The sequence below is a fragment of the Ammodytes marinus genome (genome assembly GCF_949987685.1).
Source record: "Ammodytes marinus genome assembly, chromosome: 18".
Lineage (NCBI taxonomy): Eukaryota > Metazoa > Chordata > Actinopteri > Uranoscopiformes > Ammodytidae > Ammodytes > Ammodytes marinus.
Window position 1 is genome coordinate 12,632,148 of NC_137222.1, and position 15,341 is coordinate 12,647,488.

A 15,341-nucleotide genomic window follows, 5' to 3' on the forward strand; every position below is an offset into this window, starting at 1 on the left:
TTTTTTTATTTTTTCTTACTCTTGTTTATTCACTCATTTCATTGTTTTCTAATATTGTTTCCACAATTTCAGGATTCCCTCCAGTAAAAACATCAAAGTCTGTGTGCTGTCTCCAACCTTTATTGGAAGTGTGTCCAGCTAGCTGCACATCTGTAGGCTACATCTACACGCACAGAGTGTGCCAATGGCGAGTATTTCTATTTTCCATCATAGTTCTGATAGAGCTGCTCACAGTGACAAATCATGCAGACGAGTGGAACAAAGAAAAGAACAAGGAAAAACAACTTTCTACAGAATTATTGCACAACATATTGGTATGAAAACATCTTATCAAAACTCAATAAAAGCAGTCTGTCTCTCTGGCTCCTGATTCAGATCTCAGGGATCATCCAGAGGTGACTTTTGTCAGTGTTACGTAACTTCAATAGATCCTGGCAGTGAGCCACACACACACTGCTAAAGACGTTACCCCTGTGTTTTAAGAGCTTTAGACTAAAGTCTTTGGTTGACTAACATTTGGATTAATTCATTAGGCCTCTATATTGATTTGTAAAGGCATCTATTATATAATTATGTTGGCTTCTCTCTCTCTCTCTCTCTCTCTCTCTCTCTCTCTCTCTCTCTCTCTCTCTATGGGACCTTTGTGAGATGTGTACAGCATTAATGTATGCATCCTCAAGAAATATTATCACATTTTGGAAAATACTTTCTTCACTTTCTTGTTAAAAGGTATAAGGTTTTAGAGCTCTCCCTGTCCACACGCTTAACCTTATTTGTTGGGGGAGAGGAGTGATACACTAGAACTGAGAGTCATTCTATATTTATTCACTTTTATATTTACCGTACAGATATGACTTAGGTATTGATCTTCTCATTTAACTCTCGCCAAGAATTTAATTTAATGTATTTCCTCCAAAATGTGGAAACATTCCTTTAACCATCCTTCCTACTTTTACCTCAAGTAATTTCATGAAAACTGACATCTTCCATGGAATTCAAACATCTAATGCAATAGGATATAAACATATATATATATTTCAGTGATTTAATATATATTCATTCACAAAATATACAGATTTTGCATGTATAAAACACATGACGCAGTTGCTGAGTCATCGGATTTTCTCATGATTATTGTTCTCCACTGGGCAAAGCAGTAAAAAACTAGATTCATATCAAAAGATTTACACCAGGCAAAGACTAAAATGTAAGTTCATACCAATCCATAGCATATTGTAACACTTGACTGATTTGATATTAGGAAATTATAGCATTAACTAGCAAAGCTGTGTTTGCTTCGCTTAATACTCACTTTCTAGGCTTTAAGAAAAGCCATATTTCATGGCACATCATGTGTGAACCACTTGCTGAGGAAAACAGAATTAATTGTTGAAAGCCTTCGCAGTGCAGGGGTTGAATTACCAGCACTATACAGTCAGTCACTGTAACTCCTATTCCGTTTGGACTTAATTAAACAGAGGCACAGTGAGGAGGTCTTTGGAAGGCTTTGGATCCTCCTCCTTAACTTGCTGGTTTCTCAGCCCTCAGTTCTCATATTCTTGGTTGGGGCGTGGAGGAGGGCGCGAGGGAGGAGGTGCTCTACATGGGGCTGGACCCTGAGGCGGAGGTGGGAGGGAGCCGGTTGGAGACGGGGGCGCAGAGACGTGGCTGATGTTGGCCAGGGGCAGGGCCCTGTTTGGAGGGGGAGTGTGTGTGGGAGGAGAGAGGGTGGACGGGGGAGGAGTGGATGGTAAAGGGGGGAGCGTGGAAGTCGGGGAAGGGGGCAAATGGGAGGGGTGGCCATCGTCTGACGAATGACGCCGGTAACTGTGGGGCAAGGTGTAGACAGGCGCGGAGGGCTGGTTGTAGATAGGATAGCGAGGAGCAGGGTAGGGCTTGGTTCGGGTAAAGTTAATGCACCTGCCCTGTAACACAGACAAAACAAATGTGGCTCAGTGCACAGAAAAAGTAATCACGAGTCATAGTGTTGAGGCTTAGCAGTGCAATCTGAAATGAAAGAAAAGTTTATGATTGAAGAGAAGTCAATGCAGTGTATTCCATTAAAAGTTTTTTACAATTTTACTGTGGCACTGCGATTGGCATGTTTGCAAGCCTGCCACGTTCCACAGATGGAAAGAGGGGAAATTGCTCTGTGTGTGAGTGTCATGGAAGGAAACAGCATTCCTGCCAGCCCAGCCATGCTGACGCTAGGAGCTGGAGGATGCAGGCAGCGTCTAAGGCTAATGACTTCTGCAGTCGAAAGCGTCCCTCCAGACAAAACTGCAGTTGTTTTTACTTTTGTCAACTCCATGTGCCACTTGTGAGTTTCCTAGAAATCACTATTCCTGTGATTTAAGGAAGCTTTGACTTTAAAAAAAAAGTTCACTAAGTGGAATAACAATTCAATGTCACGCATTCAAGATTTCAACTTGGTTTCTATTTTTGGTCTTTGATCCATCGTTTCAAACTTTCCTTTTCCCTAATTTCCAGAGGTCATGAAACAGTCAGTTCACAATCTTGCACAATTAAGTGTTTTGTTTTTGAGCGTCATGCGCGCTTCTCTAACAGCTGTGAAAAGCTGATGGTGTTTTTTATTACTCCACCGCGTCACACGTGGACTTTCTATTATTCGGTTATCTCTGGCTCGTCTCACCTTGTCTCCAGGGAGAGGTCGCATCACGGAAACTCTGTCGTAGCCTTTTCTCAGGAATACACACAAAGCGTCCAGTTTCCCCTGTAGAGAGAGGAGCACACAAGGGGGGGGGCGGGGGGGGGGGGGTGAAAGGCTCATACCAAGAACTTGGATAACAATGTTAAAATAATATTAGCACATTGTATGTGTATTAGTCAGCATTAAGAACCCTTTAAAAACAGAGGTAATTAGAATGTGTTTATTTATGACTGCTTGACTTTGTCGTCTCCATGTTTTTGCTCCAGATGTGTCCTTTTCACTCTTGCATAGTAGGATTTATTTGGTCGAGAAACGGGTAAACAAAGAAGGTACTTTGTTAGGAATAACACCCTCTTAGCAGATTTTATATTCAGGAGTCGGTTCACGTCTGGTTCTTATTACTGTCTACCCAGCTGACTAATATGTAAGGAAACTGATTTTATTAACTGTTTCCTGTCACTTATCACTCCCAGAAACACTCAAAAGGAAATATTTGTTTGGGTATGGCACACAGACACCATTGTAAGGAAGAGGTCTTGAATGTCAAAACAATTCTACCGTATATTACGTTATCATTTTGTGATTTATATCTTGAAATACATTCCTTGACAGCGATACATCTCTGTAACACATTAGCAAACTGAGGCAGACCATCAGATGAAGCTGAAAGCTCTGGAAAAGGCTAGTAAGTGGGCCATAGAAGTAACATGCACAGTATTGAAGAGTCCTGAGTGAACATAAAGAACAAGCTTAAAGTGAATGAATGAATAACTGGAGTACCTTGATGGGAGAGTACCACTTCTGTGGTCGGATTGATTTGTTGGCGTGGTAGTAAGGTCGAGGTTGATCAAACTCCTCCTCAGGCATCACAACTCGAGCATTTTTAGCCTTTTCCAGTTTGGCTCCTTCTTCAGTTGAGCCTTTATCTCCCCATCGGACCTGAAAAGAAACATAAGCTATCACACCACTGTGTGTGAAATATAGGAGGCATTCATTAAGAGTAAAAAAAAGAGTAAGACTTGAATTAGGATTGATGGGATCAAACAACCATCCTATTTGGTTACACTTTCTTCAGATAATGAGAGCAGCAGTGTATACAATCATTGTCAGCCACGCTGGCAGCTTGGCTCTAGGAATGGGTAATAGGTCCAGACTGAAATATCTCAACAAATATTGAATGGATTGTCGGGAAATTTGGTACAGATATCTATGCCCCAACTTTGGTGAATCCTTAAGTTAAGCTTACTTTTAGCATTTAGCTCAAAACACAAAACAGAGCCTAAGTTTAGCTCCTAGCATTACTGTAATTTATTAGTCCTCTAACAATCCTAAATTGTTATTTTGATATAGCAAGTCAATCAAGTTTGCATACTGTGATGCATGTTTCCTGACTCCAGGAAAGGGTTTCATTTTTTATATCAATGCCTTTGCATCAGACTGCAACTGTATGTCAGTCTTGGCAACAACTTGCTGCATTTTTTTTTCTCCCACATATAAAATATTACTCTTTCCTTGCATATCCAGATGTTTGTAGCATACATGGAGTTTCATAAAACCCAGTCCTCTGAAATACACAAGAAAACAGAAATTGGCCCCCTCGCCTCAAAGTTAAATTACACCAACTTATTTTCCTAAGTTTCAGATTTAGTTTTTTTCCAAAACGTCTGAGAGAAAATAGCAATTACTTTTGAACCTGTTGTATGGTATAAAACCTCAGAAATGAATTCAGCAAGAAACCCACTGCCACAGGTAGTCGTCTAAGAACTAAAAGTCCTAATTACATTGATGCTCAAATGTCAAGAACAATCTGTCACATCAGGAGTGAAACCAGCCCTGTCAAAGCAACCTTGGAAGTTCATTACTCAGAGTTATTCCCTTGCAGCTGCCACATGTAAACGAGCCACGGAGGTTTTTTTTTAATCTTGGCAGGGAAAGCACTTAAATGAAGGTGTGCATATTTTCCATTGCTCTGTTTGGAACCGGTGCCACTTCAAGTTCCCAGCAGCAAAGACTCCTCAGACTGCACTACCAGTCCGTTAAGCACTTCACTCTGAGAGGGTGTCTTTGGCCTCCTTGACCTTCTTCCTCTTAGACAACAAACAGATGTGGCCCCTCTTAACCTGCGGATGTCTCAGTCTCAATTCTGTCGTTCACCACTAAGCGGCTCTCGGTTATCAGATGTCTTGACTGCCTCTTCCTATTCAAACTAGAATTATCTTGGCTTTTCTGACAACACAACACTGAACTTTTCTTACCACTGCCCACGTTTTTCATTCTTCTCTCATATTAATTCAGAAGATTCTTTTTCTTTTACTTTCTCCTGGTCTTTGCACAAGATTTCACTGAAAGGCAAATTCTCCGATTGCCCCCCAAAAAAACGAAGGCCTGTTATGTAACAACCACAAACAAATCATGCAAGCTTGCAAGATTCCGATGCTTTCAGTCCACATCCTCTGGGGCCTTAAAAACAGTCCAACTCTTTGCTCCTACCAAGCATTTGGTGGATGTGCTGTTCTGGCAGTTTACTGGCCAGATGGCCTCATCTTAGCTCTCACTTGATCTCCAAACTAGGCACACTAACAATGTGACTCAGTCTCTTCCCGCATGGACTTGCACATTCATCTCTTTTTAACCCATTGATGACTATGGCAATCTAGGATGCATGTCCTTAATGCCTGAGGGTTTTCTGAAAAAATAGTACGAATTGTCAAGTCTACCAAAACCTTAATATCTAAGCCTGTGTAGCACATAGAAACATGAAATAAAATACATTTAAAAGTTAAGGTTCACAGGTTTTATTTAAACATGCTCCCTTAGCGCTTACAAACCAACAAATATTTCTAAAAATCGTCAAAATTAGATGAATTAGAAAAATATTAAATATTGTTAATAAATAGATGCAATGTGTTGTGTGATTTTCGTCAGTAGTCTATAGTAGACCTTGATTCTGCGCACCAAACGCCACTAACTGTTCTGTCGCCGACATAGCTGGCGTATTTTTTTTATTATTTTGTTTTATTTTTTTATTTTTTTGATTGACATGATTTTCGGCAAACCACACAACTTTTGGGTGGTCACGTGGTCTTAAAAAAATCAACAAAACCCACCTCATGTGTATTTGAACCAATGACAGTGCATTATATGCTGGGAATGCCATGAAAATTAGATAAAGTAATAATGCTGCGCGACGCAGCATCAGGCAGGAGAGCCAATGTGGCATCGCGCAGCAGCCGTCATCAATGGGTTAAAGGAATGAGCGCTTCCTGATTCCCTTTGTATTATTTTTTTGTTGCTGCACTTGTGATTGATCTCACTGCCGTATGAGCCAAATGCTATTTCCAAGGTCGCCACATGTTTTGCCCATGAACCTGAAGCCAGTTGACGGATGCAGATATACAGTATATTTTACTTTAGAAGCATGACGTAATGATCAATGCAAAAAAAAAAAGACAAACTCTGGGTCATCGAGTTTGCTTTCAAATGTATTGTATTTCAAATTGTTGTTTTACCATGACAGTCTTGTCTGTTTATGTCGTTTGTATTGTAAGAGCTGTTGGTCAGGTCTATCTTGAAGGAGGGATGAAGTAAAATAGAATATGACATATTCTTTTATTGTATCTACTCTGGTATGATCTTCTAGCTCCTTTAGTTTGATTAATATATATTGTGTACTATGATCCTGTATATATGAAAAAAATATTTGTTTTCACAATATGTTTGTATGCCATTTCATAAAAGCAATAACTCCATTTGTGTTTGTTCATTTTCCAGACATCCTATCTAATCTGTGATTTTCATTTACACGTAACAACTCTTGTGTGTACTGTCTACAGAATTTTGCGAATTTACCACTACATTGTAGTAGTTCTGCATGATTATTATGGTAATACATGATCATTTACTTGCAAACTAGGTTGCCATTCTTTCTACCTCCATTCTCTTGATGCCTCCTACTCCACGTCCTCCGTAGTACGAGGCATCCACTGTGGGCCACCTCTTCTTAGGAAAACCATCCTCATCATCCTAAAGAAGAAGGAAACAGAAGCTTGAAAGGCTAAAGCAACTAGATGAGACTATACCTGAAGAGCAGATGTGGTCTGCCTGATGAACAAGGATGTTTGTAAAGAAATGCATATTGGTGGCAGGGATTTTATTTCATGTTGTCCTTACGAGGTCAAAAATATAAAATAAAACCACTTACAGAGCTGTCATCTATAACTGGAGGTGGCGGCTCGTGAATTATCTGTGAAACATGAACGTGAAATATATAATGTGAGACTCAAAGAGTGACTGATTTGTCTTAACATATGAACACATTTTCTTTTGTATGTTCTTCGCTCTGAGGGGATCCAAAATGGCTGCCATACCACTGTGCAGCAGAGGGGCCAGAACCACCACAGCAGAGCGATGATGAGCAGGAGAAGCAGGATGAGAAGAGCTATGGCCACAAAGGTCCCATCGGACTAAAAAGGGAAAAGAGACACAGGAACAAAACCATGGGTGAGCTGCAATCACTGTTCAGGTCATAGTGTGGAACAGAATATCTGAAGGTAACTAGTCCACACCTCCTCAAACCTCTCCTAGTAAAAAAAAAAACTGGTCTAAGATATACTAAATGTAAGTTTGCTATAGCATATTATAATGTACTAGCAGACATGCTAATAATTAGGAGTAGAGGACTAGACACACTCATAATTAGGGCACTTAAAGCCACTACGAGTAACTTTGTCAGTTGGCGGCCCCTTTGAACAAAAGCGGTAGTATTTTTACGACGCAAGCTGTCGTAAAGCTGTTTTCTAGCACGTGCCGGCCGTGCGAGTGTCAAATGATTAGGACGCAATATAGTGCATGTCTGTGTGTTGAAAGTGTGAGGTTCACCGGACTCTTTTCGGCTCCGTGAGAGGGCTAGTGACTGAACGAGTCAATGAACGAGAGACGGTAGTCTCATTTTAAGTGTGTTAATTGTACTTGAACATACTAAAATGGGACTATTTTAAGTTTACTTACATACACTGTATTTTCATACATGCTGTGCATGTACTAAATTACCACTTTAAATATTTGGAATTGGGTACACTGTTTAATGTATTTTACAGTTTACAAAACACTTACAATACACTTTTTAAGTACACTTAAATACCACATTAAGTATAGCAGAATAAGTATATTTATTTGTTAGTACATTGAAGTTGCACTTAACATTTATTTTGAAGTGAAGTTTTTAAAAAGTATATGTTATACTTGAAGTTAAGCACCAAATATATATAGACATTATCATAACTTTTGGATAGGTTATTTTTATAATAAACCAACATATACTACTTTTGGCCAGAGGGAACACAACATTCGTGAACCTCATAATGCTTTGTGAAAGACAGCCGTATGTTTTGATTTTGGGCATGTTTAAATTATTACTACAGAAATGTCTTACTTAATTATATTCTATATGTGTATTATATGAAGTCATCATAAAGACTGCCTCTTTCATTTATTTTCAAAGACATTTAGCAGAGTGGAGATCAGTTGCAGGGCACACGTATATTTAAAACATCTTGTCAGCATTAAGACCACTAATGAAATGCAGCAAACTGATGCAGATTTGTTTGACAGGAGTTTTGGAGGTTTATTAAAAAATAAACGGAAAGAAACGGCTGAAGCTGAAGTGTTTCTGTTATGCTTCTATTCTACTCTGCCAGCAGTATAACAATCTTTTGCTGTGATAGTAGTCGGATAAATTCTGCATCTGCAAGTCACACAATGACAAGTCTAAGCCTAGTTAGGTTTATGGAATACTTTAAGCTATTAACAAATGTGTGAGTTTAGCTTTTCAGTACCATCTTATCTTGCACTGTACTTACGCAGGTGACTGCAGTAATTGTGACAGAGCTTGATATGAAGCTCAGTCCATTATTCATGCTGACGTGCAGACTTGCAGACCTGTAGAAATGGTAGAATAGTAAATAAGAGTAAAGATGATTTTCTTCATTTCTTCATAGATGTACTGTTTCCATTTGAAGCAGAACAAATGTATGGATCCTCAGTTATGAACAAAAGCATTCACTATAATGACAAGTGCACTGCTTGGATCATGCATTTGTGAAGCTAACTTGAAGCTAGTATGTTTAGTGAAAGGTTTGCATTGATCTTTTAAATCTGAGATGAGCAGGACATTGTCAACGGTTACATCAATAACTTACGTTCCCCCTTTTTCCAGAACAGGAGCTGGGCACAAAAGGTACATATCTTTCACCACCAAAGGTCTTTTCACTGTGGAAGCAGAATTAGACATGAGGCTTGTGCAATGCAATTTGAGAGTACACTATATAGTACGATGAATTACACGTGATTGTCATTGGTGAAAGAGAAAGCAGTGTATGCAAATGGAAATATTTCTTGATTTTTTTTTCTCCCAGTCCTGAAACTTGAGGAGATTCAAGCCCTTCAAAAATATTATTTTTGTTATTAAATTCCTGGACTTCCTCCCCTTATGGAAAATGAGGCAAATGAGCAGGGTTGCGGTTTATTTATCCTGGCTGTGTGAGTGTCTGATGTGTGCAAAGACGGTACTCGTCCCTGATGAGATCCACATTCCCCTGCAGACATCTGAGAAGCGTTGAGCGTTCTACCAGCTGATTCAAAGCAGCGGTAGATGGTGCTGAGGTTTTTATTTTGAGGAGGAGGAGGACAGGGATTTAAATCACTGTGAGCCACAAAGAGCCCCATCTTTACGGGCAAAAACAAACTTGGCACGATGATGTAAATTGCTTCTGAGTGGAATCCTAAAGTACTCCGCTTTCCAGTCTATTAATAGTTGTATGAAATGTATGTGACATTTGGATTCACACACCTACAATTGTCCTCTTGACAATCTGCACACAATTTGATCACGGTGTTCTGCTCAACTACTTAAACACTGATTCAGTCTGCCAAGCTGTATCTAAAAAGTCTTACCTTAAGAATGACGTAATATACTACTATAAGAAGACTTTTTCAGATTCTCCCTCCCTCTGTGCTTTTGTCTTTTATTCACCAACAAACCAGACACGTGTTCTCCTCCATTAAACCATAGACAGCAGCTGTTTCCCCCTTTGTGTAGACTTTATGCTAAGCTAAGGTAAACCGGCTGCCAGCTGTAGCATCATTTTAACTCTACAGACATAGGGTATCGATCTTTGAATATTGATCTTTTCATCTAACTCTTGGCAAGAGGGCGAAGAAGTGTATTTCCCAAAATGACAAACTTTTCTTTTAAGAAGATTTACACCCTTCAGTTCTATGATTTGCTAACGCAAGTTTGCACAACCTGTTCAACTTTTGTTTTTGATTTTTGGTTTATTTAGATTGATTATTATTTGGTTTTATTGTGTACAGTGGTTTAAGGTTAGGATAAAGACGTGGTCCCCTTCTTAAAGTTGCATAAATGTGTTTGGGTGTCTTGAGGGCAGAATCCACAACAAGCTCTCATGTTTGTCAAATTGTGGCTTTGTAGAGTTGATATTGTGTAACAAACAAACAAAAGCATTTATCTTAAATCTTATATGGTAACCTCATGAATATATGAGGTCCAATATTCTCTATTGTTTAAGCTCTGATTTGGTCTCTACCAACTCCTGAGATAAGAAAAGAATAGCTCATTGCTCCACAGTCTTCACCAGCTAGTTTTTTGACCCATTAGCTTTTGACCCATTGTTTACATAAAAATTATATTATAATAAAAAATCTTAAAGCATCTTTAAAAAAGATATAGAGTAAGCATGTACTTACTCAAAGTGACTGTGTCATTGATGCGAAAGCTGCAGAGAATTTTCTGTATGTCTCGGGCATGATAGAAGCCGTTTCCCTTGACTACCACCTGGAAAGATTCTAAAGTGGGATGAAAATGACCATTTATTTCAGTAAGTAATGCAGTGTATTTTGGAAAAAAAACATACTCATAAAAGATAAATATGGCATTGTATAAATAACACAGGTGTTTGCATAGCTATACACTACAGTGTTTTTCAGTGAATTGTCTTCTGAGCTTGTGCATTCTTACCTCCTTCACAGATGCTGGAGGGCTCCACAGCCAGGATCTCAATGCATGATCGTTTCAGGATCTGAAAGGAAAAAGGTACAGTAAAATGGTTTAATGCGATGGCTGGATTTAAATAGGAATATGTATCTTTGTGTGAAATGTATCTTCCATACCGAGTCAATGACCCCTTGCAGCGCCTGAAATCCATCATTCACAGGAAACACATGCTCCTCACTGTCAGCTATCGTAGACAGCTGTCGAGACATATCATTTAATGACTTTTTTATGTCTTATTATTTGGATGATTGATTATTTCATCCACAGGATGACTGGTGTAATGGTTGTCGGATTGATTAACCTGGGTTTCATTGAAGTCTTTTACTCCTACACAGTACACAGTGGCGCCCAGCTGCCGCGCTCTGCCCGCCTGATGCATTAAACAAACACACAAAAAGAAGCACTTTAAGAAAACAGTAAAAACAATGTAAAAATATTGAATGCTTACTAATTAGCAATGTGGAGTCTGCTCTTTATGGACTAAAACATCAAAGCTTTTTCCTTTTGTGGCCTCCATCAGTGATGGTAACTGCTAATGTTATGCTACTGACAGCTGCTGGTAAACATCTGCCGGCACATCTCTCTCTGAGAGTGATGTGGCCAAAAGCACAAAGAGCCTTGACGTTAATTAACCCAAACAAGGTGATAAATCTTCCTGCTGTTGCAATTCAGTGTGGGTTTACCCTTTACGGCTCCTTATTATTATTATTATAAAGCCTATCATTTAAAGTAAAATACTGAGGAAAATTGGTGTCATGAAGCATATTGGTACAATTCAATTATGCGTTAATAGTTAATAATAATGTTTTTTGGATGAGTGTTTGAGAAGTAAATCTCTGTTGACTCATTAATAGTGCATCAATATAATGTTTTATTTATGTGATACAATTTATTTCATTGTAAAGCCTATGTGGCTCCCACGTCACCTCTCTTTGCGCCATGTCAAACTGATTTTCTCTCAGTTCACCGTCTGTCAGGGCGATGATCACACTGGCTGTCCGGTAACCTGAAAGTCAAGAGCCAGGTTGGAAAATAAGATATTTCAAAATAATGATACATAATCATTCTCATCGTCATCGTGAGTCATTTGTACTAAAAATAACATAATTGTTGTGTGATGGAGAGGGCATTTGATGATTCTTCCACATGTTTGAACTGAGTGCTGATGAATGCGTAAAGAAGGCTTCACTATAATAGAAGGAATGATAATTAGGTGTTAAAAAAGGAAAAAATGCTCCACTCACCATCGCCAGTCCCATAGTATATTTGCTCGCTGGCCTGAGAGAGAGAGAGAGAGAGAGAGAGAGAGAGAGAGAGAGAGAGAGAGAGAGAGGTTTGAGGTGTCAGTGGCTATAAACTTAATGGCACTCATTTTGAAGAAAGTTGGATGCCATAAGCAGGCTCAGTCTCACATGGGCTTAACAGATGGCTTACTCTTTCTAAACCTTTGTCCATGAAGGTGTCTCCACCCGGCTGCACCATGCGCAGCTCCTCCAGTCCCGCCCGAATCTGCTCTCTGCTCATTCAAAAATGACAGAGAAAGAAAATATTCATTTAAAAGGAATGAGATGGCACAGGGGACAGTTACATTCAACTTAAAGGACAACAGCCATGTATGAAATCTTAGAGACTGACTGCACCTGTCTTCTGTTAGTGGCATGACAATCCGTCCGGCTGTTGAAAATACAATGAAAGACATCCGCAGCTGAGGACTGAAACAATGGGGAGATAATTGTCATGTTTCACATTCTTTTTATTTTCTCTTTGAATGTAAATTTTCTGTTTGGGACCCACCTGATGAACTTGTGAGCGAGGTGGTCAACAAAATAATATATCTCATTCCAGTAATGTTGCACACTGCCCGACCTGAGAAGAAAATTTGCCATTAAATCGTTGTTGCATTGCATTAACATTTGCAATCATCATAGTGAGACCCATAGCTTTTGTGTTTTCTTTTATGTGCTGATGCTTAATATTTCCTTCACGGCCTATTTCAAAAAAGCAACAACTAATGAAGTGCCACGTCTTCGCTTCATGTTGGGTCCTGATCAACAAAACAATGCAGTAGAAGCTTTTTATCTGCTTTTTAAAACGGGGAAGATCTGTATTTAAAGTGCATTGTGAGGCCAATATGCAAAAACCGTGCAGCCACTTTGCATTCTGCACTGCCTCTCTTCTTCTCCTCCTCCTCCTCCCTCCCTTATGTTTTCATTTATCCTGTGATGTCAGTCCCAGCGTACGGATGGCCAAAACTCTGGATCTTTGGAACATCTGGCTCTAATGGAGAAAGGGTCCTGCAGACTGAAGCAGCTATTTGAATGCATAAGCACTTAAAAAAAACGTTTAGTTTGCTCATACTAAGTGTTTACAATGACCAGGCACTGAAATGTGACTTGATGTGATCTGTTTAGGAGCGTAATGTATGCCTAAGACAGTTTAATGGACGGTGTAAATAAACATTTATGTCTGCGCTCACAGGGCTTCAGCTCTCTAGAGATCTGCTCCTAAAATTTCACTCATTAGTTAACTATTTGATGAGTTTGATGGACAAAAAATGAATCTATCATCTAATAAATGAACCATTTATAAAGATATTTTCAAACAAACGTGCCAACCATTTTCTGGATCCATCTCCTTCACTGTTAGGATTTGCTTTGATGACCATTTTTCACATTTTCTGAGATTTTGTAGACAGATTCACCTATTATAATGAAAATAATAATGTGTGGCTGCTCTGGTTTGTTGTGAGGCAGAATGACAATGATTTGCAACACGATTGACTGGTTTACTCCTCAGTTTCAACCAATGGAAAATAATAGAGCAATTTAATGCTGTGGTATGCATACCACAAACTGTTCCACGAGAAATCAACAGATCTGATGACGGAAAGAGGGTTTCAGTATCTCCCACTTTTATAAATTGAATCTTTAACAAACCTCTTTAACAAAGTTAACACTAATCAGACTCTGTGGCATTCTAAATAAACACTCATTATGTCCATGTGTACTTTGTTTTGGCAGTTATGATCCAAAGTCACTTGGGAGTAAGTCACATGATTCTTTTTGTCTCAGCCGAGCTCGAAAACTGTTCATTTTATTTTTCAATTTACAGAGCAAGACAAACACCAGGGGGATTAATACTTTGAATCGTTGTATAAAACCTGCAAGTAATAGTACAGTGGCACATATTTGTCATGCAAGCATCAGCCCGTTAATGCCTCTGGACATAATTTTGAAGGATATTTGCACCTGTCTTCAGAGAAATCTCACATGAGCCATGCATCTTCTGTGATTAGGAAAAAGTGTTTAGCACTCACTTGTCTAAAACGAAGTAAAGGTCAAATCCTCCGTAGCAGGAAGTCCCTGCCTCCCTCCTGTCATAGTCCTGTCCCGCGCTGCCGGCCACCAGGACCGCCACCAGCATGCCCAGTTCCACAGCCAGCAGGACCTGCCTGCACCAGGACTGGGACATCACCGCCGCGTTAAAGACAACCAAAGACAAGGTAAAGGTAAACGCTCCAGTCCACTTGCCCTCTCACAGCACACTGATGTAGTCAGTCATGCTGTGCAGAGCGATTTCTCCAAGGCATTAAACGCTCCCCTCTGGATCACTGTCCCATCTCCTCACAGCAGCAGATGTGTGCTGGCAGAGGAGGAGTGAAGCCGGGGGACTGTGAATCTAAATCTCCCTCTCCCTCCACACCAAGTCCTTTTAGCACACGGTGCCATGAGATCACATCAACCAACTGTAAAAAAAAAAAGAAAGTCCTAGTGACGGATTCAGTTTTTCTTTCATTGGTTTCTCTGAATTACTCAACATCCTTTGTCAGACATTTGTTCTTGTTAGTACTTGAAGGTTTACTGAATTCTACAGCTTACCCATTAGTGCCACTTAGTGGCAGACACATGCAGCATGCAATTTGCTGTATTTCAACATAAATGGTCATTTGTACAGAATGACCTAGTATGCCTTGAACATAAAGGTAGAGAAAGCTAACTTGTTATTTCCTTTTGTAGTTGTGCACAGATGATAGACACAATATGAGGTGTGATTAGTAAAAAAAAGAAATAATAATAATAACCTTTGGAGCCATTTATGCTAAGCTATGCTTATGGCTGCTGCTTGCTCTTTAGCTTCATACAAGTAGTATTAATTATTGGCAAGAAAGAGAAAGTGTATATATCCCAAAATGTCTTTCCTGTAAACCTTTTAACTCAGAGTTGGACTTTGAAACACAAATACCTTTCAGCTTCACAAGTTCATGGACATGTCATGTCCACAGCTGTTCTGCTCTCCCTCTATCATGCTTCTGTGTTTTATTTCATTCCTCACCTGTCCATCAGTTGGCCTCGCTCTGCTCCCATCCCAGCTGCTTCTCATCTCCAATTAGTGGCTGTGTGTAAGACAAGCTTTTATTTTTATTTTGTATATATTTGTTGCCTAGCTGCTGCACTGTTCAAGCCATTCCTGATTTCCTGTTTACAGAACAGACTGGTAGACTGAGTGAATGTCTGTGTGTCAACATCACTAACTCATATCAGCAAGTCCCTCCAAACTGCATGCCTCTTTATCAGTTTGAATAGTTTGAAATTTTTCCGA

General features: G+C 39.5%; 1 protein-coding gene across 1 annotated transcript; it reads right to left on the reverse strand.

The window, feature by feature from the left end:
- Positions 1 to 104: 104 nt before the first annotated feature.
- Positions 105 to 14,419, reverse strand: antxr1b (ANTXR cell adhesion molecule 1b). The gene is made up of 18 exons (XM_080047030.1): positions 14,059 to 14,419; positions 12,537 to 12,608; positions 12,383 to 12,454; positions 12,177 to 12,258; positions 11,987 to 12,020; positions 11,669 to 11,748; positions 11,044 to 11,112; positions 10,859 to 10,939; positions 10,707 to 10,767; positions 10,436 to 10,534; positions 8,869 to 8,938; positions 8,530 to 8,608; positions 7,039 to 7,134; positions 6,873 to 6,914; positions 6,602 to 6,694; positions 3,452 to 3,610; positions 2,654 to 2,734; positions 105 to 1,925 (listed from the first exon to the last, which is right to left on the reverse strand). The coding sequence occupies exons 1-18, from the start codon at positions 14,211 to 14,213 to the stop codon at positions 1,545 to 1,547; spliced, it is 1,806 nt and encodes a 601-aa protein (XP_079903156.1). The 5' UTR covers positions 14,214 to 14,419; the 3' UTR covers positions 105 to 1,544.
- Between the last annotated feature and the right edge of the window lie 922 nt (positions 14,420 to 15,341).

Bases quoted from the DNA above. Each gene is read 5' to 3' on its own strand.
- antxr1b (XM_080047030.1), bottom strand. From the start codon at position 14,213: ATGTCCCAGTCCTGGTGCAGGCAGGTCCTGCTGGCTGTGGAACTGGGC. The intron at 10,535-10,706 runs GTAAGAATGCAC...ATCCCACTTTAG, and splicing joins CTCCAGCATCTGTGAAGGAG to AATCTTTCCAGGTGGTAGTC. The intron at 7,135-8,529 runs GTAAGTACAGTG...TTCCCTTTTTAG, and splicing joins CAATTACTGCAGTCACCTGC to TCCGATGGGACCTTTGTGGC.